Raw genomic sequence first — 27131 nt, 5'->3', positions numbered from 1 at the left:
TTTAAATACTACCATCTTCCCCCCAAAACAGATTTGATGTAGGATTAGGTGTGAGAGTGTCAGCCCAGAGAGGGTGTTCAGCAACTGTATTTAGGCCCAGGCCCAGGTCCATTATAGACATTGTTTCCGTTACCATCATCATCATCACCCTGTGTTGAGGACAGAAGTAATTTCCCTTTCTTGGCTGTTCAACGTGTGTTGGTCTGTGAACCAAGTATGTTAATATATGGTTGCTCATCTTCTGGACAGCCCTACAAGAAGATCAGTGGCATCCCTGTTTACAGTGGAAGAGACAGTGGCTGAGAGAGGTAGCACGTAGCTTCTCAGTGTTACCTCGCTGGGAGGGTGAGCACTGGGATTTACCCCGAAGTGGGTCTAACTCAGCAGCTCGTGCTTTTCCCACTGCACCTGTCGGCGTTAGTTCATGTAATAAGCAGTGTGTGTACAAATTCAATGTAGTGTAGACTGATTATGGAGAAAAGCCTATCTCCTTTCCCCTCCTCAATTAAATCTTTCTCAGGCAGACCTATTTCACAAGACTAAGGCACTGAACTGGAGAGATGGTTGGAAGAGGAGGCAGAATGTTTAGGAGCCTTTTTCTTAGCCTCTAGCAAATTGGCAGCCTATCAGATCTCCCCTCTGTACTCACCTCACCTGCCTCTGCCCCCACTCTCTGCTTGTTCCTTGGCCAGCCCCATTTGTCCGTGAGCTCAGATAGCTGTGGTTCCTTTACTTCAGCTTGCATCACCACCACGTTGCTCAGCAACCAGGCACTCAAACTTCCACCATTTCCTTTCTCCCTGAAATGCCTAGTTTTGGGGTGAAGCTACAGGCAGGAAGGAGGCAAAAAGCAGCACAGCAGCTGGCCTCTCTGTCTGCTGCAGGGTGTTAATTATCCCATCACTGAGCAGCCATCACTGAACACCCTTGGCTGGTGCTCTGAGCAGAAATAGCAGCCTCTGCTCCTTCCCATAGGACACAGTCCTGTGTCTCACCCCTCGCCTTAAACGCTCTTGTTTTGCCTATCTCACACCTGGAAATTTCCAAATACAAACTAAAGTTGGGATTGTCTGCCCTAGAGCGTAGAGACTTGTTTCCCTAGGTGTGTAGTGATGTATGGCTGCAGCTTGTAAAGGATTCTAGGTCTGCTGTGATACTGGGTGTGTCTAGGCGAGGAGTATAGCTAGAGAAGACATTCCATTGTAGTGGAAAATTGGAGGTGGGCAGGTCTTTCCTACTCCTGAGATGTCTAGGAAAGAATTACTGAAAACAACCCATCTGTAAGGAAAATATTTTTTTATCCAGCCTAACTTTTTATTGTCATTATAAATCTAACCTGTTTTCTTTTGCTTCATCTGTCCTCTGATAGTCAGGAGACTGTATGCCCCAAATCTTGCTCCATGTTTTGAAAAAAACAGTTTTTCTATGCTTAACCAGCTTCTCTAAAAATAAATCTTTAGATATAAAGCTCTTATTTATGTCATTCTGAATTCATTTTTAATCCCTACCAGTCTGTATCTTTACATATTTATAAATGTTCCAAATAGTTTGCATTCTGCATTTTCTTTTTAAATTTCGTAATCCATTTACTAAAGTGCTAAACATAACTCTTTTAGCATCTGATATTTCATTTTACTAGTATGCTATGGTTTATATCACTTCTATGGGGTATTTCAAGCATTTCTAATTTTTCATTGTAAATAGTACAGCTATGAACATCCCTGTGTATTAGGGTTTTTTTTCTTTTACTTCCTTGAATTATATTACTTACACTGGAGGACCTCAAACTTTATGTTCTGAGGAGCCCTCTAGCACTCTAAAAATTATTGAGGACCCCAGAGAGCTCTTATATGGGTTATATGTATCAATATTTACTGCATTAGCAGTTACAAATGATATTTTCAAAATGCACATTTATTCGTTCATTTAAAAATAAGCCCATAACTGTTAATATAAATAACAAATTTCTCTGAAAATATCTTTTCAAAACAAAATTTAGAAGACTAACATTCTTTTACATTTTTGCAAATCTCTTTAATGTCTGTCTTAATGAAAGACAACTAGATTCTCGTTTCTGCTTCTGCATTCAGTCTGTAGGGGATATGTTGTTTTCATTGAAGCCTTTCACATATCACTTGTTTGAAAAAAGGACTAGTTTAATAACCTTTTCAAATAATTATAGATATTCTTCTTTACTGTTTTGTTTGTTTGAGGCGGAGTCTCGCTCTGTTGCCCAGGCTGGAGTGCAGTGGCGCGATCTTGGCTAACTGCAAGCTCCGCCTCCCGAGTTCACACCATTCTCCTGCCTCAGCTTCCCTAGTAGCTGGGACTACAGGTGCCTGCCACCATGCCTGGCTGATTTTTTTTTTTTTTTTTTTTTTTTTGTATTTTTAGTAGAGACAGGATTTCACTGTGTTAGCCAGGATGGTCTCGATCTCCTGACCTCGCGATCTGCCCACCTCAGCCTCCCAAAGTGCTGGGATTACAGGTTTGAGCCACCACGCCTGGCCTCTTCTTTACTGTTGAACCAACTTGACAAGTAGTAGTTTTTGTAAGGGTTAACTGTAATGTGGAATCTGAATCCATATCAGTGAACTTTTTTATATATCTGTTACATTAAAATCCACTGGTCTATCATGCCCTTTGAATGGACCTTTTACCTGTGTATAATACTGTTATAGAAGATCGTGTATTTTGGTCATTTGGAAAATATTGATTCACTGAGATATGCAGATCTGCTCTCAAAGTTGACACATTTTATTATATAATATCATTGCTGATTTTTGCTTGAAAACTTGAATTTTCACATTGGCAGTAAATACCATTCATTATTTTCCTTGAAGTAATGGGCTCACATCCTTTTGGAGAAGATGCCTGCTATGTAGCCAAGTCTGAATAAGCATGGTTTGTCATTCTTTCAAGTAAAAAAAAAAGTTTTCTGTGAAAAAATGACTGCTTCAGCTAGCGACTTGAACAACTGCACAAGTACTTTTCATCAAGACAACCATTGTGCCTCTGTGTGCAGTAGAAGTGCTTTATGCAAGGCCAGGTGTGATGGCCCATGCCTGTAATCCCAGCACTTCAGGAGGCTGAGGCAAGTGAATTGCTTGAGCCTAGAAGTTTGAGACCAGCCTGGGCAATATGGTGAACTCTGTCTCTGAAAATTAGCTGGGTGTGGTGGCGTGGCCCTGGAGTCTCAGCTACTTGAGAGGCCGAGGTGGGAAGATTGCTTGAGCCCAGGAGGTGGAGGTTGTGGTGAGCCATGATCATACCACTGCACTCCAGCCTGGGTGACAGAGCAAAACCCTGTCTCAAAAAAACAAAAAAAGAAGTGCTTTATGCCCATTTCCCACTTCACACAGAATATTAAAAAGACATATTCAAATATTGAAATTTTACAAAACTTGACAATCTATACCTCTTCATCAAGTACATGCTAAAGTAAAGCTAGATGTGGGTGAGTGAGTGGTAAGGGAGGATGCAGTGACTGCCAGGTTAGTGCTACTGCTTTGAGTCATACTATGGCATCAGCAGTTCCACCCACTATTGCTTTTGCACCATCAGTGCAAATGTCAACACAGCAAAAAAAGCAAATAGTTTCTGAGATAAAATAGTTTTGACCTCATGGTAAAATGTGGCTCATGTCCATGAGCCACATTTTGAATTTGTTTTTTCTTGAGGTTTACTAGCCATTTGGATTTCATCTTTTGTGAAGAGGTAATCAAATCTCTTGTTCATTTTCCTATTGGCTTGTCTTTTTATGACTTGTTGACATTGTTTATACTTTCTGAAGTTAAGTCCTTCGTTAAGTAAATGCATTACAAATGTCTTCCTCCCCTCTGTAGCTTGCCTTTTTACCCTGTTAATGGGGTTCTCTTTATTGTTAAAACATTCTTAATTTTTATGTAATCTAGCTTTTCAGTTCTTTCTCTTTGTTTCATGCTCTTTTGATTTTTGTTTAAGAAGTCTTTGCCCTATGCCAAGGTCATGGAGAAATCCTCATATATTTTCTCCTAGAAGCTTTAATGGTTTCCCTTTTATATTTAGATCTATAATCCATTTAAAATATTTTTTATGTGTGGTGTGAGATTTATATTTTTCCACATTGCTATCCAGTTGGTCCAGCACCATATTTTGAAAAGATTGTCCTCTACCTATGTTACTTTAATAATTTAATTTTCATTTTTCATTACTTGTGAAACTATTCTCTATTCTTAAAATTTGTTTTCATTCTTTTCCCGTTGGAGTCACATAATATCCCTTTGGTTTTTTCCTGTGGATAGCAAAGTTCAATAACATTTATATAGCCAGTATTTATTTATTAAGTGCCAATGATTCCAGACAAATGCTGGGCATTTAATCCCTGTGCTCTTATTTAATCCCCTCAACAATTCCATGAGATTGATAAGGGCTCTCCCCATTTTGCAGGTAAGGAAGCTGAAGTTCATGTGCAGTAAGTAACTTCCTCACAACAGTAAGAAGGAAAAGTTGTATTATAATAGTAAATTATTGAATTCTACTTATTGGACTCTAAATGTACAGGCACTACACTTTTGTAAGCGTTCTCATTTAGTATATATGTAACAACCCTGTGAAGTAGATACTATTATCTGTATTTTACACAAGAGAAAGCTAGGGCTTGGAGATTTTATAACTTGCCCTGGGTCACACAGCTGTGAAATGGTGAGGCCAGAATTTGAACCTGAGTCCATCATGTGCCACTTACTGGGAGTATGTCATGAGGTGTGGACTCAGCCTTCAAGGAGCTCACAGTTGATTGGGGCTAATTGCCCTTTTCATTCCGGATCATAAATCTTTTTAAAACAATTTTAGAAGTATGTCTGAGATCTGCTGAACCTCATTGAAGAGTGATTAATCTGAAGGGTAGAAGGAAAGGTTTCATAGAGATGATGCCTGATGAGCTAAGTTTTAAAGGACCAATAAAAGTTCTATGGTATTGACGGTAATTGACTTTTATGCAGAGGGAACGATGGGTACCAATGGGGCTGTGAAATCATCCTGTACAAGTGGGGGAGTTTTTGTTTCACTCATGTCAGCATGTGAAGGGAGAAAAGATGAATGTGAGGACCAAATCACAAGGCCAGTGTGTGCTAAGAAGCTGGATTTGATCCATGGGGTGATGGGAGCCATCAATGTTTTGAAAAGTTATGTGGTTGGGACTCGGTTAACCACGGATTTTTTTTTTTCTCTTGAAGAATCCCAGTCATATTCTGACAGTGTACATGTTAACATGGTTTATATTTATTGAGCTTTTACTGTGGGCTGAGCAGTTACAGTAAGTGTAAAATATATGTAAAACAATCTCTTTTAAGCCTCGTAAGAGAATGAGGTAGATGCTCTTGATATCTCTGTTTTGTGCAAAAGAAAACTGAGGCACCAAGAGCTTGACTTGCCCAAAGCAACATATCTCATGAGCATTGGAGCAGGATTCAGCCCTTAGTATTTCCCACTTTTGATACATATATTGGCAGTTGTTTCAGAAGAAATGAGCTTGGCTTAGATTGCTCCAAGAACAAAGAAATGGGCTTGGCTTGGATTGCTCCAAGTACTGGTTGGAACACAGTACAGCAGTGGAGCAGAGACATAGGAGATGACACCATGGGGTAAGCACAGGCCAGTGCATGTAGCCCATGGGGTCAAGATCAGGAGAATGGGAAGCCACTAGGCAGGTTTTACAAGGGAGGGACTTCATATTGTTTGTATTAAAAAACAAAATAACCCTCTGGCTCCTTTGTAGAGATGGATTATAGAGGGACAAGAGTAAAAACAGACCCAGAGAAGAAGCTGACACAGGCAGCCAGGCAAGGAATAGTGGTGGTCGGTGGTAGATGGTGGTATATAAGACAGGTGGCTCTAGGGTCTGTTTGGAAGTACACCTGGCAGGACTTGCCGATGGGTTGGCTTAATGAAGGGAAGAAAACTCAAGGACGATGCAAGTTCTTTTTTTAGCCTGTCATTTCTGGTTTGGGGCTACTATAACTAATGATTCATTACTTTTATGGACATACTTTTATGCAATTTGGAGCACGTCTCTGAATGTTTCCTTAGAATAGATTCCTATAGAATTACTACATTAAGGACCAAGTCTGTTTATAGAGATTTTCATACTTATTGCTCAGTTGCCCTTCTAAACAGTTGTGTTAATTGACATTCTATGTTTCAGTGTCATTTTCCTATCCTTACCAATGCTGGAGTCAGTCTCATTATTCTTTTAAATTACTTAGAAAAACAGTGTCTTCGTAACATCTGTTAGCTAACTGAACTCAAAGTGTAAGGCTAGTAAAGTGAGGAAAGTGTTTGCAGCATATGTGTGCATCATAAATTTCCACGAACTTAGTGGCTTTAAACTGCACCCACTTATTATGTCATAATTCTCTAGGTCAAGAATATGGATTTGCTTGGCTCATTCAGGTCATTAGCAGAATTCAGTTCCTTGTGGTTATAAGACTAAGGTTCCTATCCCTCTCCCTCAGTTCCATAAGACCTTCTGCATTTCTTCTCATGTGGCTGCCTCCTCTTCAAAGCCAGCAGTGCTGTGTTGAGTCTCTTCTTGGGCATTCTTCTTCTGCCACATTCCATGTTCTGTGCTTTTAAGGGGTCCTGTTTATTAGATTAGCCCACTGAGATAATGTGCCCTTTTGAGGTCAACTGTGCCATATAACAAAACAATCACAGTATTGCTTTCTCATCACATTCATAGGTACTGGGGATTAGGAGTTGTGGAGTCTTGAGAGGGGATTGAATTCCATCTACCACAGTCTTTTCTCTGGCCTCTCAAATATGAAATATATCTTTCTTCCCCTGAGGTTTCCAAGAGTCTTAACCCATTACTGCATCAACTCAGTCTAAAATGTTATCTAGATCTCATTAACTTGAAGGACCAAGGCCTAATCATCTCAGTCAGGTGTAGTTGAGGCTCCTGAGCACAACTCCTTTCAATTAGTTGACCAAAGAAACATTAGTTCTTTGTTCCCATCATATAGTAGTGGAGTGACAGAAGGTAAGATATCTGTGTTTTCTAACATAGAGAAAAAAAAATGTACATGAAAGGTATTAAGTACAGTGTTATTTGTAGTTACACATGCATACCCCAGAAACATCATCAATGCTTGCAATAGAAAATTAAGTAAATTTTTAAAATTTACTTCTCTTGAATATGTATTGGCCATTAAAAATGTTAATAGCAAAAACAACTTAGGAAATACAGCACCTATTTTTCCTTAGGAATAGAGATAGGGGGTCTCACTGTGTTGCCCAGGCTAGTCTCGAACTCCTGGACTCTCAGTCATCCCACCTCGACCTCCCAAAGTGCTTGGATTACAGGCATCAACCACTGCACTCGGCCTTTACAGATATGGTTTTGCCATGCTGGCCAGGCTGGTCTCGAACTCCTGGCCTCAAGTGATTTGCCCACCTCCACCTCCCAAAGTGCTGGGATTACAGGCATGAGCCACCATGCCCAGCCTGCAACTGCCTTTCTGGCCTTTCTTGGTTCTCTGTTTCTTCTCTCCTCCCCATATTTCGTGGTCCAGAGAAAAAAATAGAGATGGTTGCATATTTCAGAGCAATCAAGACTCTTTATTCCCAAGCATTTTAACAGCCACTGGAAGCCCCCTATGTTTGCCACTCTGTCGGGGGGCACTTCATGGAGTCAGGTAAGATGCTCACTGCCCTCTGGCACCACCTGGTCTGCCTCCAGTTGGGCAGGATATTGGAGGCTGCTAGAAACTTTGACTGCTAGCTCCATGAACTGTGGCTTGGGAGTAGTAACCTAGGTCAGGAAAAATTCCTTCCCTAGGAAACCTGGCCTTGTCCATTTAAATCACAGTATTCTGCGATTCCAACCCATCAGGTGGAACTGACTGGAGGAGCACCTACTTCTGGATTTTTTCCCAGTTCTCTAATTAATGGCTTCTTACCTGTAAGCTTAGATTAGCTGCTGTATATAAGGCTTTCCCAAGGTCTGGCAGGAACCTGCCACTGCCCCGAAACTGTCAGGTTTGTATTGCTTGCCAGGGCTCTGCGAAGATTCCAAAGCACATCTTTCAAAATACTAAAGATTTTTGTTGTATTATATCCATATCCATTACAGAAAAAACAGGAAAGTATAAAGAAATACCTCGCCACCCAGGAGTAACTGTCACTGTTTACACTCTCAGTACGCTTCTTTCTAGTTGTAATTATACATACCACCACCACTACCCTGCATACACACATTTTTCACAGTTAACTTCCCTAGGCTGTTGATAAACCCCATTTCCCCTCGATACTTAACACGACAGCATGAGTGTTTTTCCACATCATTTTTAAAACATTCTCAGAACATGGTTTTTATTGTTTCCATGGCTACATTTAGGAACCTGCCATGACGTTCCTAACTGGTCTCCATTTAAGCTGACTGCAGTTTCCTTGATTGATGTCTTTGTGAATATATTTTAATTTAAATTCTTTATTCTTTATTTAAAATGAACACTTTGACATAAAATTATCAGATCAAAGAATATAGAGATCTATAAGAGGGTCTCACTCACTACTGCCGGCCTGTGCTCCACATCTTCCCGCTGCTCTGCCGCCTAGAAGGAGGAGCTCTTCCCGCTCCTCCACCAGTCACAGTGGAAGAAGAGATTGCCATACTTGTCATTGACAATGGCTCCAGCATGTGCAAAGCTGGTTTTGCTGGGGATGACGCCCCTCGAACCATGTTTCCCTCCACCGTCAGGTGCCCCCAACACCAGGGCATGATGGTGGGGATGGGCCAGAAGGACTTCTACCTGGGCAACAAGGCCCAGAGCAAGCACAGCATCCTGACACTGAAGTACCCCATCGAGCACAGGATTGTCACCAACCAGGAAGACATGGAGAAGATCTGGCATCACACTGGCTACAGTAAGCTGCATGTGTTCCTGGAGGAGCACCTGGTGCTGCTGACTGAGGGCCCCCTAAACCCCAAGGCCAACAGAGAGAAGATGGCTCATATCATGTTTGAGACCTTCAATACCCTGGACATGTACGTGGCAGTCCAGGCCATACTTCTATGCCTCTGGGCGCACTACTGGCATTATCATGGATTCTGGAGATGGAGTCACACACAGTGCCTGTCTACGAGGGCTGTGCCCTCCCCACACCATCCTGTGTCTGGACCTGGCTGGCCAGAACCTGACCACCTCATGAAGATTCTCACAGAGTGTGACTACAACTTCACTAGCACGGCCGAGCGGGAGATCGTGCATGACCTCAAGGAGAAGCAGTGCTATGTCGCCCTGGACTTTGAGCAGGAGATGCCCACCGCCACATCATCCTCCTCCCTGGAGAAAAGCTACAAACTACCTGACAGCCAGGTGATCACCATTGGCAACATGCAGTTCCAGTATTTGGAGGCGTTGTTCCAGCCCTTCTTTCTGGGCGTGGAATTTTGCAGCATCCATGAGATCACCTTCAGCTCCATCATAAGGTGTGATGTGGACATCTACAAGGACCTGTACACCAACACGGTGCTGGCCGGTGGCTCCACCATGTACCCAGGCATCTCCAACAGGATGCAGAAAGAGATCACTGCCCTGGTGCCCAACACAAGGAAGATCAAGATCATTGCACTCCTAGAGCGCAAGTACTCCGTGTGGATCAGCAGCTCCATCCTGGCCTCATTGTCCACCTTCCAGCAGATGTGGGTTAGCAAGCAGGAGTATGACGAGTTGGGCCCCTCCATGTCCACCGCAAATGCTTCTAAATGGACTACAAGCAGATGTGTAGCATTTGCTGCATAGGGTAATTCAGATGTATAAATTTGCCCCTGACAAATGTATACACCTCATGCCAGTCTCACAAAACTGGAATAAGCTTTTGGAAAGAAATTTGTCCTTGAAGCTTGATCAGCAGTGGATTGTAGAACTTGTTGCTGATTCTGACCTTGTATTCAAGTTAACTGTTCTCTTGGTATTTGTTTAATACTCTGTTCATGTCTTTGATTTCAACCCTTGGCACATGTGGTTTGGGCACTTCATGACTGAGATGGAGAACATGCCTGTGGAGGACAAGTCCATGACTTGGTGGGTCTGTGTGGCTGGCAGTCTCCCACTGGTGCAGGGTATTAATGTATCAGGGCTGAGTATTCTGGGATTTCTCTAGAGGCTGGCAAGGGCTCCTGAACCAGTTGTCATTTCTGTCTTGCCTGTAGGACCCAGTTTCCTTTCTTAGCTGATGTTTTCCTGCCAGAACACCATGGGCTGTTACTTGCCTTGAGTTGGAAGCAGTTTGCATTTACACCTGTAAATTTATTCATCCTTTTCATTTATGTAAGGTTTTTTTTTGGTATGCAATTCTTGAGTCTTTAAGAGATGACAACAAATTTTGTTTTTTTTACTGTTATGTGAGAACATTAGGCCTAGCAGCACATCATTGTGTAAGAAAAAATAAAAGTGCTGCCATTAAAAAAAAAAAGACATATAAAACTTCTGAAGGACTATGTTTTTTTATGTGTATCTCTATCTATATATATTACAGAGATAATATAGAATTACTCTCCAGAAAGCATGCAGTCATTTATGTGCTTTCCAGCTCATGCATTCTCCATGAAGGCAGAAATCGGCTATTGGGGTCAGGGGCAGTCCTAGAGATTACAGTGGTTTGTGGCCCTCCTTCAGGTACAATGCATAAACAGATACGCAGATACGCAGTACATCTATAGTACTAAAATTTTATACAGGGGCTATATTGACAAAAAGGTTGAGAAGCACTGTTCTAGCTGTATGTGACTCCATGCACCTGTCTCTACCTTGGAAGCTTCTGTCTGAATCTTAGCTTTGGGATTTTGGTTTTGGGTTTAAGAATAATATTTTTCTGATGTAAAACTTATTGGTTCATTATAAAAAGTTGAAGAAACTGAGAAAGATGTGAATAAAATTTATCTGGACGTTACCAATATTACTATTTTAAAATATTACTATTTAATATTTTAATCTATGTTTTTAGGTTTGTGTTCCGCCCTTCTTACATAATTGTCATTGTAGGATTATCACTGTTCATCTGAGCCAAGGACCACCCTGAAATATCCTTTGTGTTATGGTCTCATGCAGGGGTTTGCCGTGCCTGCAAATGTGTTTCTGATCCCACATGTATCAGGTGCCTGGCTGCTCTGGGACTTGCAGTAATTATCTCTTGTTTGTTTCAGGTGTGATCCCCTGGGCCCATTTGCTGTCGGGGGAGAAGACTTAGACCCTTTTGGGTGAGTACTGCTGGGGAGGTGGCAGCCACACAACTTGCTCTTGTGGCTTTTCAGCCCCAGTTCGTCTTCTAATTTTAGAGTTTTCAGTCAGTCTCTTCCTTTGGGGTGGAGGAGGGAGTTGTTGCTGAGCGGCTGAGAAAGCACTGCCACATGCGCTGCCCCTCCTCAGCTAGAGCAGTGCAGGAGAGCGCTGAGTGTTGGCAAGGAGGTGAGCAAGCCCAGCAGGCAGCTCTTCTGCCATTTCCCGGTCCCCCTGCCCACCCTAGTTTATCAACTGTATAGTGAAGAGCACATGGTGGGCCTTAGGGCAGCTCAGGGCCATTCAGAGATTACCCTACTTGATAAAGGGAGCCTCTGAGCCCCATTAGACTCTGGATGGTTCTTATCATGCATCCAACAAAGTTACTATAGCCTCTGCTCTCCACTCTCTTCCCTGAATGATTCCAACTAGATTTTAACCTCTGCTGCAAAGTGACCCCAACTTCAGCATCTCATTCATAGACAGTGGGGATACAACTAAGCAGTGACCTCAAAATTTTGGGAACCATCAGCTCATTCATCCTAGTTTGAGCACATGAGGTCAGGTCCATGGAATTCCATGAGGGACAGGTGCTGTCAGGAGCCAGACTTAGGCAATCTACAGGCAGTCAGAAATTGCCCTGAGGCCCTTAAGGGAAAGAGCAGAAAAAACCAACATCACAAATTTTCTCAATGCTATTATTAGTCCTAAACCTAAAGTAGCACCCTGCAGAACCTTGTGAGTGCATTGAAGTTGACCTTGGCAAGTTCTGGCTCTTGGTCTTGGATCAAGTTGGCCCTCTTAGGTACAGGATGTGGCAGGGATCTCAATTTTGAGGAGCCCTACAGAACCAAAAGCACTGTGCAGAAGAACCAACCCCTGCAGAGCCAAAAGTACTCAGCTGTGAAGTATGCTCTTCGTATAGGCTTTGTGTTCTTGCCCTTGCCCACTTTTTGCTGGCTCTCAGGCAGCCATCCACATGTCTGCTTGGGCCATCCACATTAGACAACCCAGCCATTCTTGGTCCATTCTCACCTCCCTCACCTGTTCTCCAAGGGCAGTCCTTACCACACCTGCTTACCCAGCTTTTCTTCTTGCCTTAGGCATCGGAGAGGTGGCATGATTGTGGATCCCCTGAGATCTGGCTTCCCAAGAGCACTTATTGACCCTTCCTCAGGCCTCCCAAACCGGCTTCCTCCAGGCGCTGTGCCCCCAGGAGCTCGCTTTGACCCCTTCGGACCCATTGGGACCAGCCCACCTGGGTAGGTAGTCACTCAGGTATGCTGAGAAGTAGGACCTGATGGCAGCTTGGCTCAGTGTGGCAGCAACGAAGGTTTCTAGCCCCAGGCACACAGTTGCCTCTGCCTTCACCTTTTGCTGCCAGGAGAGTGGAGCCTCCTCCAGGTCCCTGCCTGATGCCTCCCTGGAGCCTTCTAGGAGCTCCCTATCCCTCAGTGCCTCTCTTTCCCCAGCTCCCCTCTGGGGAGAACTCAAAGTAGGAGGAGGAACTAACAGTTCTTGAAAGTTAAGTATGTGTCAGAAACTCATTGGATCCTTTCTTCAGCAGTCTTGGGTAGATAGTGGTGTCTACATTTTATAGATGCAGAAAGTGAGACCCTGAAAGATTAGGTAACTTATACCAAGTGGGGGAGTCAGGATTCAAACCCAGGCTGTCTGGCTCTTGAGTGCATGTTTTTAAATTCCTCACACCATCACATCATTTTGAAGGGCAGGTTCCCTCAGTGCAGGGTCACGTCTGCCCATGTCCCCCTGGTCTCTCCATCACTCCAACTCATCAGCCCCTCTTTCCATTCCAGACCTAACCCAGACCATCTCCCTCCGCCGGGCTACGATGACATGTACCTGTGAAGGCCTCAAGAATGTAACATCCCAGGCTTCCCTCCACTCTCCTGGAGCTGCCACTGCTGTCCCCATCAGCAACCATGTTCTTGCAGGCTGGGGGCACGGGATTCTGCTCATATGTTTGCAAGCCGGCTGGGATAGCCTCCCCACCCCTTACCAGAGCCAAGACACCCGCTGCAGCTCTCCACCTAGCTGCGGATAGCTCCCAAAGAGAAATCAGTGTGTCTCTTTCACCACCAGCTCCTCCCCTTTCACCACCAACTCCTCCCCACTTCCCAAGGGAGACTCCGGCAACCTTCAGCAACATATATCCTCCACCAGATGCAGTGCTATAAGAACAGAATGCATTTTGGATGTTATTATTAAGAACCAAATGTCAATACAGAATTCCTGTTGCCGGCTTCCCACTTTTCTTTGTACATTAATGCATAGCTCCTTCCATTTATGAGACTTTAGAGTTTGAGTTTCTGTAGGGCTGAATGACTCTTTTTCCTGCCCAGGGCCCATTCTTGCTTCGCAGGCACCTTCCGTTCATTAATTGCCATTGCTTCTGACATCACTAAGATGGGTCCCCATCTGGCTGCATGAATGGAAGTGAGTGACTGGAATCCCATAGGCCACAAGGATGACTTTCACAAGGGCAGGAACATTGTGGAAAGACTGCATCATTCTGATGAGACAAAATCCTCCAGCTATTCCTGTCTGGGCCAGTTTTGTAGGTCCATCTGTGCATGGGCAGCAGTAGTCAAAAAGCCAAGGAAAAAACAGAGCAGACCTGAAGGCTAATTTATTTTTGCCAGTAACTTAGTGACTGACCCTAAGCAAGTCCCTTCTCTAAGCAAGTCCCTTCCTCTTAGGGCCTTGTGCCAACCCTATGAAATTGGAGGTGGCTTTCCTGCTCTGAAGCATTTGGATGTCTCATTCGGTGTTTGGTAACCCCTGTAAACTGGGGCAGAGGAAAAGAATGATGATTCAAGGCCATACTTCCCTTGAACCTTGTGTGGTTCTTGCCTAACTCTGGTTTTTGGACCCCATGGGGCCCAGACCGAGCACAGGAGCTTGGACTACATCTGAGTATGGTGTTGAACTTCGGGAGGAGCAGGTAGTCCTGTGCCTTGCGTCCTGGCCCACCTGACCTTTGGTGTTCTCCGGATCCTTTTCAGCCCGAGGCCTGACAGACGCGGGCAGTGATGAGCCCTGTTCTGGAGTGGAAAGAGCACGATAGAGCACCAGGCTAAGAGGCACGAGATCAAGGCGGTAGTCACTTCCGCTCTGCAGCTAGCATTTCAACCATATGTAGGTCCTTTGATTTCTCAGCTCCTTGGATTCCTTCCCCTAAATTAGGACCTATTATTTACCTGCAGGTAAACAAGCTACTGTAGCTCTTCTGAGGTATCTGCTGGGCTGTTTTCTGTAGCCTCAGATTGCTTATCTTCTTAGCCTGAGAACAGGTAGATGAAAACTAAACCGATGCCTAGGCCCAGGGTCAGTCTCAGATGGAAGCTGGGCCTGGGTGGGGAGGCTGTCCTGCGCAACAACCTGGGTACTTCTGTCAGTCCCCATGGCAAGCAGTGATTTAGTAAAAGACCCCAGAGACAGGGAAGCCAACCACCTTGAAACCTTTAGAACATCTCTGCTTTGAAGAAAGACCCAGAGATCAGGCAGAGGTGCAGATTCAATCATTACTCATAACTTTTGAGAGCTGGCAAATGGGAGGAATGTTAGTTTTTGTTTTGGAATTGAACCATACTTGCAGCCAAAAGGACTTAGAGCAGTTTGCTCATAAAAACATCCTTTATTATAAAAGGAAATATTTAAAGGATGATAGGGACCATCAGACAGAAGCAGGGAAGGTAGATAACTTTTAGGATCTTGATGTGAGGAAAAGATAAAATGTAAACAATAAATTTGCCACTTAGATTTTCTAGTGGCAAAGGTCGAAAAGATAGTCATATACAAAATTCTGTTTTCTGAAAACAGAAAATTGTGATTCATCTGCAGAATCAGCCATTTTCTGTGAGTTTCCTTGCATCAAGGACACTGAGAAACACAGTCATTTTCTTTGGTGTTCTATGGGAGGAAGTGAATAGAGCCTTTAGGAACTTCCTGGTCAAGCTGATGGTGCTTATTTTGGTCTGGGCCACTTCCCTCCTTCCAGTCATGAGTAATCATCAAGCAGGAGGTTGGAACGTTTCAGGTGTATATTTTGTAGAACCCAAAAGATTGGAGCCTTAGCAATAAACATCAGTACTAAGTGACCTGTTCCTCCTTTTTTAAATAACAGCTTTATTGAGATATAATTTACATACCCATAATTTACATACCTGTTTAAAGTATGCAATTCAGTGGATTTTAGTGTGTTCACGGTGTTGCACATCCACCACCATTTCTAATTCCAGAACATTTTCACCACCTCAGAAAGAAACCACACACCCATTGGCATGACTCCCCATTACCTTGCCCCCAGCCCCAGGCAACCACTAACATCTATCTCTAAAGATTTCTTTTTGTTTTTTCTGGACAGTTCTCATAAATTGAATCACTCAATATTATGGCCTTGTGTGTCTGGCTTCTTTCATTTCATGTGATGGTTTCAGGATTCATTCATGCTGTAGCATGTATCCATGGTATGGATGTATCACATTTTGCTTATCCTTTTATCAGTTGATGGACAGTTGGGTTGTTTCTACAAAAAGGCTATTATGAGTAATGCAGCCAAGAACACTTGTGTACCAGTTTTTGAGTTTTCAGTTGTTTGAGTTTCAAATGTTTTCAGTTCATTTGGGTATATACCGAGGAGTGGAATTGCTGATTCACATGGTAGCTCTATATTCTACTTTGTGAGGAATTGCCAGACAGTTTTCCACGGAAGCTGTACCATTTTACATTTCCACTGGTAATTTATGAGGGTTCCAGTTTCACCACATCCTCACCAACACTTGTTATTTTTCATGCTTATGGCCATCCTAGTTAGTGTGAAGTGGCATCTTATTGTGGTCTTCTCTTCCATTTTTTAAAAAAGAATTTTGACCTACACCACGCAAGGCAGAGACCAGAATCAGTGCCCCTTGGGGAGCAGTCTATGGTTTTGATAATCACCACCTTGGGATGAACATGGCTGGTGAGCTGCAGAGGAGTTGATTAGACTTTTGGGGATGGTTCTGGGCTGGATGTGATACAGGGCAGGTTCTGTCTCTAGAGAAAGTTCTCATGACCTTTTCAGATCTAATGAGATTCACATCATCACTTTGGTTTGGTTTGAAATTTCTTTGTTTATCCAGTGAATTACAAGTAGAATAAAGATCTAGTTCTAAATTGTCTTTTGGTGGTGAAGTGCTATAGACCATCTCGGACCATTTCTATGACGTACCAGCAGCCCCCACATCTCACCTTCTCTTCCGAGGCTTGTGTCTTCCCCAATTCTTAAGAGTTAGCTGTGTTTCTTACTGCATTCATCTCCTCAGTCATCAGTGTCTGTCAGCCTTCATTGTGAAGTCATGCGTCTCTCGAGACCGAAACTCCAAGAATGTATTGTGCTCCCAGTGGAGGTGGTGTGCCTGTGCTGGATGGTCATTAGTTGTTGACATGTAGTTAGGAAATAGGTAGCAAGTTCCACGCAGCCTCACTCTTTGGAACCTCGTTTCTCCTATGGCCTCCCTTTCTACTGTTAATAACATTCTGTTAATGATCCATGCCTCTCTTCACAGGAGAAAATTAGAATCTGTGGAGCAGTTTGTATTCTTTGTCACCTAAATTTGTGTACTTCTGTACATTTCCAATAAGGCTCCACCAGGGCAAGGGAAGATTCCCCACATGTGTATCCCCAGTGTATCTGTCATAAAACTTGTATGTGTGTAAACCACTATTGACTTTTTGTACCAAAGGAGATATTCAAAGACAGACATCCAAGTCCCCAGCCCTTTATTGCCCTTGGGATACCACAAGGCACAGATATAGGCAGCTGCTGTGTGGCTCTGGAGTTCCTAATCCCCAGATTGTAGCAATGATGATGTGATCCTGCTGCTCTCTGGACCATAACCTTTTTGGTTATAAAAGGTAAATTTCTGTTTACTGCGGCTGAGCCCTAGGACTAATGCGTCACTGTATTAACCCCAGGACACATGTACCAAGTCACTGCAGCCGTGCTTGGTCCTGAATCTGTCCTGGAGGGTGGGTCAAAAGGCAAGTGTGGCAGGTAGGATGGTAGGCAGGGAGGGGTGGCAAGGCCTAGCTGACTGAGGACAGACCCAGCAACAATGATAGGAGATTTGAACACCGCACAAGTGGCAGTGCCTGTGGGAGGCGCAAAGTGGAAGGCCCAGCCCCTGCTTAGAGGAGCATGAGGCTGACGGTGCAGTGCAGTAGAAGACACTGGATGGCCATTTGAACAGCTGTGCTCCAGATGAGCCACCTAAGGTGAGTGTTGTGAGAGTCACCATGGGTTTAGAGGGACAAGGTAGTGAGAGGATGCTGCTGACGCAAACAGTTCTCCATGAGATTTGTGTACACTTAAAGTGTGAGAAGCTCACATGTACTATGTCTTTTTCCTTTACGTGAATATCAAGTACAAAGAATTGAGTCAGTCAGTCCTCTTGGTTAATGGCACATTAGAACTCTGATTTGAAGTTTTCATTGATTTTTCCCCCAGGATCCACTCCATTCCTTTGCCCCCATGGGTCACTCAAATGTGTTTCATGTATCTTTTAAAATTCAGCACCTTTATAGCATACATTGTATCTTCAAATCATAACCATAATGAGGTGTTATCCCCATTTCCTATACCAGAAAAGAAAGGATTGGAAAGGTCCAGTAATTTGCTCAAGGTCAAGCAGGAGTCTCAGACTCTGTCAAGCATGGGTTACTCACAGCCTTCCCTTTGTCAGTGTGTGGCCATCCTCATCTGCAAAATGAGCATCACCCCTATCTGCAGGATTCTTGCAAGATCCAACCAAATAATGTGTCTTATTAACAGAGAGTTGGGGCTCGGTGGGTGCTTGCTGCAATTGTTACTGAAGTCAGATGGGTAGATAAGGGTGGGACTCAAGGACAAGAGAAGAACCTTGGAATATCCCCCGGTGCAGGAAATAAGTATTTATCTGGTGCACACGGTGTGCTAGGCTTCTCCTCATCACATGTATTACCCCTGACAACCCCAAGGTAAACACAGCTAATGGCATTAGTTGAGATGCTGCACATACCCCCTGGGGTGGCAGAATCATGATTGGAACCCATGTCAGTGCTCTTTTCAGTAGAACTGCTGTACCCAGACCTCACATCCTCTCTAGGTGAGGTACATGGGTCCCTGGCAAAACCCATTCCAGAAGCTGGGAAACCACGTCAGGACTTGTGTTCTTCATAATCCCCAGGATGGTCTTAAGGCTCCTCAGTCAGTCCTGTTTGCACAGCATGCCTTATGCTCCTGAGTACTTCCACCTGCAGCCACAGTGCCCAGAGCACGTGGTTAGGAGGAGCATCTGAAACCACCTGCACAACCTTCATTCCCCAGAGGAAGAAACAGGCTCAAGAAGCCCATATGTGACAGGGAGCTCCTAAGAGACTTCCCTGGGCCGCAGGAATGGGCTCAGACTCTGCGCAGGGCTCTGTCACCTGGCCCCATGTGCTGCTCACCTCAGCCTTCTGAGTTCAGTAGGATGGCAGTTACTCTTCCCTATTGACAGATGAGAAAGCAGGTCCACAGCTGTTGAGTGACTTTCCCAAGGCCACGCAGACCACAAATTGTGGCTCCAAGTCCAAGGCATTTCCAGTGAGCACTGCCCAAATCAGTCATGGAGGTCCCTGAGTGACAAAAATATGAGGGACCCCTTCTTTCCCCGTCCCAGTTCCCGCAGCTAGGCTGAGAAGAGGAAAGTGCTGTACAGGTTCAGCACCCTGGTCAGCGGCCAGCCTCCCTAAAGGTGCTGGAGGAGGCCTTTGGAGCTAGGTCAGGTCAGTGTCTGCTGCTTCCTCACCCAGGATGGCCCACTCTTGGGGACAGGCAGGCATCCTGAGAGGAGGGGGTCTGGACCTAGGCTTCTTGCCACCCAATACAGATCCCTGCCCTCTCCTCCTTCAGAAGGAAGCATGGGAGCAGTTCCATCCTCTAGGTTTCTTGGTTCTCAGGACAGAAATTCAAGTGAGAAGCCTATGAAGAGAGGGATGGCCCAGGGGCCCTCAGCCATGGTGGCCTTGGACAAGTTTGGCTTTCCCCATCTGTAAAATGTAGATAAGGATGGACCCACCTCCCCAAGATCCTGCCTGTCTGTGAGAGTCCATGACTAAGTGGGCCATGGGCTGGACTGAGTTTAGTGCTCCCCTAACCTGCCCTCCTCCTCTTCCCCACAGAGCTTCCCAATTTACATGTAAACCACCGGCATCAAAGTGACAGCTGATAGCCCAGGTTTGCCCACAAATGTGCTCTGACTGGCGGCATTTTATTAAATTTGAAAGATGCATGATGGCAGCTATTAAATTTGAGTTTTGACTCTGTTCTTTACCAGTGGTGTGACCTTCAGCAAGTCACTTAATCTGGCTATGCCAAAGCATCCTCATATGTCAAATGGAGGTAGTGATAGGACCCCTCTATAGGATTGTTGTGAGTTTTAAGTGATCTAGTACATGTAAAGACATAGATGAGGGCTTGGCACAGAGAGAACACTATTGCTTAAAAATTGGGTGACTTAATGTGTGTAATAAGTAACTGGTTCATTGCAGTGTACAAACATGAAGTGTTTTCTTTTTATCCAGCTGACCTCTATCAAATACTCCTTTCTTAACATCTTGGGCCCAGCCAGTAACTAACTGGGCACTTTGGTTTTCAAACTCAGTCCAGCCCAGCTTAAACTTTCCAACTCCCAAACTTCCAAGAGGTAGTCTCTGGCTTCTTCTGAGGTCTCTTGCTCCTCCATTGTGGTGGGTGAGGGGGAGGAAGGGAGAAAAGTAAAGTTTCTTCAGTGGCCATGATGATGTTGGTGAGAGGAGATTTTGTTTTTTGTTTTTTGTTTTTTGTTTTGTTTGTTTTTTTAAGTAACAGAGTCTCTGTTGCCCAGGCTAGAGTGCAGTGGCATGGTCAAAGCTCACTGCAGCCTTAAACTCCTGGCCTCAAGTGATCCTCAAGATGGGAGTCTTGCTATGTTGCGCAAGCTGGTCTTGAACTCCTGGCCTCGTGATCCTTCCGCCTCAGCCTCTGGAGTAGCTGAGATTACAGGCACAAGCCACTATGCCTAGCTACAGGTGTTCTTACTCTAATTCATGCTAGGGTTTTGGGTTTGGTTTGGTTTGGTTTGGTTTGATGCTGGGGTTTTCAGTAGAGTATATGGATAATTTGGGGGTGGTGGCGAGTGCTTTGTCCTGGACCCTCAGAGAGGAGTGGGGATCTCTGTCCTATCTAAGAGGCTCACAGCCCATCTCTTTGACGTAGTATGCTGGGCTGCAGTCACCTGTGCAACCCACAGCTCAGCCTCCTCTCACCTTGCTGCATCAGTGCTTGGAGCCCCAGGAACACTGGGGTCCTCTACCTACCTACAAGGGCCTTAGGACACTGCGAGGGGAGGTAGGACTGTCCCTCCTCCTCCCTAATCCCCAATACCACCATCCCTTCAAGTCAGCATGGGCTGTTCCCACGGGGCCCTTCCCACCTCAGGAATTCTCTGGTCAGAAATAGACCTCATCTCCATGTTCACAAACTCTTCTGAGCTCCAGAAGATACATTTCAAGCCCTCTCAAGAATACCCTCCTTACATTTTTTATCTGTTCAGTGCAGTATCTCCAAAACCTAGCACAGAGTGCTCAAATCTTTGTTGAAAGAATGAATAAAGGGTGCTTGGATGGGTAACACTCAGGTGGTCCACAGGCCCTGCAGCTTAGCCCTGCAGCTGGGAGGCAGGCATCAGTCCCCTTCTTAAGTGATTTAGTAAGTCCTGGGCATGGGGAAGGGTGTGGAGGTCTGGTCCCAGCAGGTGGCATCTCATTGGACACTTCCTTGTCCTCAACCACCATTCTCAGGCAGCGGGATAATCCCTTTCAGCATTCTTTTACCCACACAAAAGTCCAGCAGTCCAGCTGCTCTTGAAAATTCGGGACTTCTGGTAACCCTGAGCCCATCCACCACAGGGCATCAGCCAGCAGGAATTGAAGCAGACCTCCCCTTTAATCCTGCCGCTGTCACAGCCACCTGCTTAGTTTGTTAATGTCACCTGCCGAGCCCTGCAGGCATTTGCACTTGGGTCCCTGCTTTAATCTGATGAGGAAGGGTGGGGACTGTCAGGAGGAGAGTCAGCAGTAGTAACAACTCTCCCGTGGGTGCCTAACCCCCATGAGTGACTTCAATAAAATGAAATGCGGACAGAAAAAGGAATCAAAAAGAGAGGAATAGGGGGAGATTGGAGGAGGAGAAGAAAGATGAGATGGGAGAGAAATGGCTTTTGCTAAATGCCCTTGGCCCTAAGTCAGTACTGGCCCAGACACTGAGCCACCCGGGAAGAGGTTGGCATGGAAGCCGCCTTCTTCCTCTGCCCTCCCTGCTCCCCTGGGGCCAGCTTTCCTTGCACTCACTAACCTCCCCGTCAGCCCAGGAGAGCAGCGGCCGCCACCTTGACCTTGGTGGCTCAGAGCCCAAGTAGGGACAGGTTGTTGAGATGAAGTACCTGGAGCTTGAGGTCATGTCCTCTGGCTGCAGCAGGATCTCTGAGAGAAGGGCTGGGGATACTGGAGTCCACAGTCCCATGGATGGGCCTCCCCAGTGCCAGTGTCACCCCTAAAGTGCATGACATCAGAAGATTCTTCTTGCCACACACATCTGCAAGCTTTATAGTAGCTGACAGTGACCTCTCTCCATGTGCTATACATTGTCTCTGTGTGAACTGAGTCTTCATAATGGCCCTGTGACTTCAGTACTGTGGCTGTCCCCATTCTATAGATGATGAAACGCTGAGGCATGCCCTTCAGTATGCCTCATCCCACACTCCAGCCCAGAATGCAGACCTCCCTTCCACCCCCCGCCCCCCCCCCCCCCCCCCCCCCCCCCCCCCCCCCCCCCCCGCCACCACCACCACAGTGCATGCCAGGCTGTGTAGCCTCTGAGCCTCTGCTTATGCTGTTCCTCTGCCCTGAGTGCCTTTCCTTCTCTCCACTCTCTCTTCACACTGGTACTGCCTCATTGTTTTAAGATTCCCATTAGACACACCCTTCTTTCCTGGAAGAAGGGTGACGCTTTCTGACCCCAGTTCAATCAGATCTCTCCTCCACACACAGAGTCCACTGTGCATGACCATCACAGCAGCAATCACTGTCCTGTTTCCCCAGACAGCCTGTGACCAACTCAAGAGCAGGGTCTATGTGTACCCTACAGCGCCTAGCTCAGGGAGGAATGCAGATTGTGTGTGAATGAATGAATGAAAACGAACACGAATAGCTAACATCAAACAATTATGGGGTGCCAGGCACCGTGCTAAGTGCTTTACAGGTATCATTTTATTTTCTGCTCACCACAGCCTTATGGGGAAGGCACTGTTATTGGCACCACCCTTTTACAGATGAGGAAACAGGCTAAGAGGCATTAAACTACAACCAAGCATCCAGGCAGTCCCACTCATCTGACGGACCATCCTCAGTGCACCTCCTCTGTAAGGGACTCTGCCTCTGACAAGCCCTCTGAGATTTGAGTAGGGAGAAAGCTCAGAATCACTTGGCCCTCTGGGAGGAGGAAGATGGTCATCCTGCAACCCTCTGCACCATTTAGGTGTCCTGGTCCTGTCCATTTGCTCATGGAACAGCTTGATCTAGAAGAGAAATAATGTGGCGAAGAGGGGTTTTGGGCCAAAGACAAGAAGATACTACAGGGCCAGGGTTGTTACTGTCTTTAGCCAGGCCTCTGGCCATTGGGACATTGGCTCCCCTCAAAGCGGGGGTTGGAAGCTTGGGGAGTCTCTTGGCTAAATCCTACCCATCTCCACTGTGCTCCATCCCTAAGATATCCAACACCTGACCAGTAGATGCTAACATACCTTCACTGACAAGAAGCTCCCTACCACTCCAGCCCAAATCTCAGCAAGTTTCTCTTTCTCTAGCTGAAATGTACCTCCTGGGGACCGTCAAAAGGAGTCCATTCTGCAGGAGAGATGAGCAGGCCCAGATGGAGGGCCTCCCTGACTTTGTGAGTGCTTCCTGACAGAACCTGACACAGAACCCCATTTCCTGTGGCTTCTTAATAATGCCTCCTTTCCCCCCTACTCCTGCCCCTTCAAAGCTCTCCAGACCCAGAGTACCAAGCTCTCAACTTCGGAAAGCCCTCCGCTTGTGTTCTCTGATCCCCCAGCTTTCAGAGACGACAGAGTGGGAAGGTTTCCAATTTTCCTCTGGTAGACCAGAGAGATGGAGTAATTTGCCTAAAGGCCCACAGGGAGAAGGTGTGACCAGCAGGACCTAGTTCTGGTTCCCAGCTCAGGACCACACAGTCCCCTCCAGAAATGCCAGGACAGAAACGCTTCTGGACATCTCTCCCCATCCTGCTAAGGGTGCGGGGAGCAGGAAGAATACAGAGAAACCAGCTTCACCTGGGGAGGAGAAACTTGATTGTTGCTGTGAGGTTGGCATCCTGGGAACTGTAAGGCCTATGGCTGGTGGAGAAACAGAAAATATCGTCAATCATCCAGAGGATGTCCTGGCTTGAAGCTGCTTTACAAGATTGGTGTCCTTGGCCTCTGGGCTAAGTCAGACAAGAGAAAGCTCTGTGTGTGTGTGTGTGTGTGTGTGTGTGTACGTGCATGCACATGTGTGTGCTCATGCACATATGCACGTGTGTATAGATATGTACATATAGGGAGGACATTTTAAAGAGAATCCCAGGGAAATTAATGCTCATTCTCAAGGAAGGGAGTAATAATAATGGTGGAATCTCAGGCAGCTGGCATTTTTGGCTGGGAGATGCCTGAGGTAAGTGAGTAGATGTGATCATGGATACTGGGGTTCCAAAGGGCCAGGCCTGGGCACTCAAGGTCCTTGGATGGGAAGAATCCAGTTGGTTTATCTCACAGGCCCCTAAACACCCAGCAAATGTCTCCCAGGTCTAGCTGGAAGCTGGCTATGTCCCAACAAGGTTGGGGGAGAAGGGTCTTCATGAGGGAGACCCCTCTAACCCTTCCACATAAAGCCCTACCAAGGCCCAGGGAGAGGAAGGCAAATGGGTTCCCAAGTTCCCAGCTGCAGGGTCCAGTGACAAAATCAGCGCCTTTGAGGCATGTGATCCTTTGCACAACTGATCATCACCCCTAGAGGGCTCCAGGAGTTTGAGAAGGAGCCATGGGCCTTCTGAGTCCTGCATATGGCTCTGCAGCACCGGCAGGTATAGGAAGCTTTTGTTACATGTATTCATCCATCCATTCAACAATGAGCACCTATAATGTGCCAAACATGTTTCTAACACTGGGAGTACAGCAAGAACCAGTTAGACCTAAATTCCGGCTTTCATGGAGCTTGTAATCCAGTAGGGGAGGTCGTGGGTGGGAAAGACAAGTACAAGGCTCAGCCTGCTGGGTCATGATTAGTGATCAGAGAAAAATAAGGCCACGAAGGAGAAAAGGGAATGAGGTGGGGTGGGGTACAATTTTAAATACGGTGTTCAGCAAAGGCTTCACTGAAGAGGAGATATTTGAACAAAGCCCCTAAGGAGGTGAGGGAGTGGGCCTTGCAGATATTGAGGAGAAGTACCTTCCAGGCAGAGGAAACAGCACGTCTGAAGTCCCTTGGATGTAAGCGTGCCCAGTAAGGTTGGGGAATGGTCAAGAGGCCAGTGTGGCCGGGGTGAGTAAGCAAGAGGGTAAGGGGTGAGAGAGAAGGTCAGAGAAGCACAGGGGCCCAATTGCTTAGGGCCTTGTAGGCCACTGTGAGGGATGAACCCCGGTTTGGGGTTACCTGAAGCTTATGCAGTCCAAGGGGGGCATCTTCAAGATAGATAATTCAGGGCCTTGGAAGGGGCTTGTGCTAGAGAGAGGCCCGGACACTTACGCTTTGCCAGTCTTGCTATAAATCTGCCACTGGTTGTGGTGAGAATTTTGGCTTTTGCCTGGAGAGGGAGCCATAGGAGAGTTTTGAGCAGAGGAGTGGCATGACCTGACCACCCTCTGGCCTTCCTCTGGCTGCTGAGTGGAGGATGACCCTGGTGGTGGGACGGCGAGGAGGGGAGGAGAAGCGGGTAAGAGAGAAAGCCAGAACACCAGTGAGCAACCCCGGACTGGCAGTGACAGCCGAGGGTGGACAGCGATCAGATTCTGAAAGTGGAGCTGACAAGATGTGCTGATCTGGGATGTGAAGTGTGACAGGAGAAAGGCAGAAGGGTTGGCCACAGCATCTGAGGCCTAATCCAGCTATCCCCAGTTGAGGTGGGGAAGGAGAGCATCATCATTCCTGGACCTTATACTATGCAGTTCTCCATTTTATCTGTAATCTGCACCACCACCCTGAGGCAGAGCTTTCATTAAACCCACTTCACAGATAGAGAAATCCTGACTCAAAGAAGTGGAGTAACTTGCCCAAGGTCACACAGCCAGTAAGTGGCAGAGCCTGGATTCCAACTTTAGTCTTACCGATTCCAAAATCGGTATCTGTTCTGATGCACCAGGAAAAGCAAGGTTTGGGGCCCTAGGAGCGGGTTGGGTGGGAGAGGCAGTTCCTGGAGGAGAGGCACATTTCAGTAACCACAGGGGCCCCTGGGATGCCTGCAAAGAAAGTTCTCAGCACCCTACTCCATGTTCCTAATCACCTCCTCCTTAAACCTGTTTCTGATCCACCAGCTGGCAGATCTCAGATGTAATCATGGGAAATGTTTTTGTCATCTCTCAAGCTTTCTTAGTTCACTGACAAGGTAATAACTGCCTTGGTCCATTATACACATTTTCTAAAAGAGTTTCAACGTTAGAATGCAAAGCAGACTTCTCTGGCTTAGAAAAACCTGAGATTCCTGGGATTTAATCATCAAACAGATTTAGCCCCTAAATCTGTTTGATGATTAACACCAAACATTTCATAAGAAAAAAACAAATGGCAATGTGGCCAGCATGTCCAGGCCACCCAAATGTGTCTGATTTCTCCCCTAAATAAACTCGTTGCATTTAAACTGATATGAACTGATGGTCCCAGATGCATTCACTCAACAGGTATGACAGATCATTAGTATCCAAATGAGACTGCCACCATCACAGTAATCCATATGACTTGGTTGATATTTTTTTTTATTATCATTATGGATTGAAAAGCCTTAGCCCATGATTTGGGATGTCCAATCCTCTGTAGTTTACTTAGAACAGCTCATGCCACGTTCTGTGGCTGTGCCTGCTTGGAGCCTGGGAGAAAGCGACACAACAGCGGAAGCCTAGGACTTGTCAATCTTTTACCATCTTGGAGCTTTGCTCTTTTCAAACCACACCCCTTCAGTACCACAACAAAAATCTGGGAAGCCAAGATAAACAACCCTTGTCCCTTCCAGCCTTCCTCTAGCTCTCAGCAATTGGTAAAACCTACCAGTAGGAGCAGATATTTGATCTGTCATAGAAGCTGTGATATTACACTCCCCAGATGTTCAACTTACTGGACTGAAGGCTCAAGTTACAGCTCATCAGGGCCTCTCTACCCTGCAGACTCCATGCCCACCCCACCCTCCCATCCCCAAGAACCAGGATCCTCGGCCCATGTGGCCAACTGAGATGGAGTAAGTAGGACCTACAGTGGGCAGGGGGTTCACTAAAATGACTCCTGTAGGGTCTCTACACCAGTGGCTTATAAGGCATGTGCTCTCGAAGCCCTCGGGGGCCATTCAAACTGAAGGATGCCTCCCCACAGTCCTCAAACACCTATATCTTCTTGCCCCAGGGCCTACTTCCTTTCCTTATCAAGAGTTTAAAGAGAGTCTGCAGGAACCTAGAAACATTTCATAAGAAAAAAACAAATGGCAATGTGGCCAGCATGTCTAGGCCACCCAAATGTGCCTGATTTCTACCCCGAATAAACTGTGGCTTC

General features: G+C 45.8%; 1 protein-coding gene and 1 pseudogene across 1 annotated transcript in view; both read left to right on the top strand.

Moving 5' to 3' along the window:
- The window catches only part of PSMF1 (proteasome inhibitor subunit 1), a 44102-nt gene extending 28431 nt beyond the window's left edge, over positions 1-15671 (top strand). The window contains exons 5-7 of the mRNA XM_023220357.1: positions 11189-11242; positions 12365-12523; positions 13079-15671. Of these exons, the coding sequence (XP_023076125.1) occupies positions 11189-11242; positions 12365-12523; positions 13079-13130 (265 nt within the window). The 3' untranslated portion in view covers positions 13131-15671. The remainder of the gene's footprint in view (positions 1-11188; positions 11243-12364; positions 12524-13078) is intronic.
- On the top strand, positions 8550-11180 carry LOC111548106 (annotated as a pseudogene).
- Positions 15672-27131: the final 11460 nt, after the last annotated feature.

The sequence above is a fragment of the Piliocolobus tephrosceles genome, chromosome 20 (assembly GCF_002776525.5).
Source record: "Piliocolobus tephrosceles isolate RC106 chromosome 20, ASM277652v3, whole genome shotgun sequence".
NCBI classification, from domain to species: domain Eukaryota; kingdom Metazoa; phylum Chordata; class Mammalia; order Primates; family Cercopithecidae; genus Piliocolobus; species Piliocolobus tephrosceles.
The sequence above is the reverse complement of the archived record's forward strand: the minus strand, read 5'-3'. Positions and strand labels throughout refer to the sequence as shown.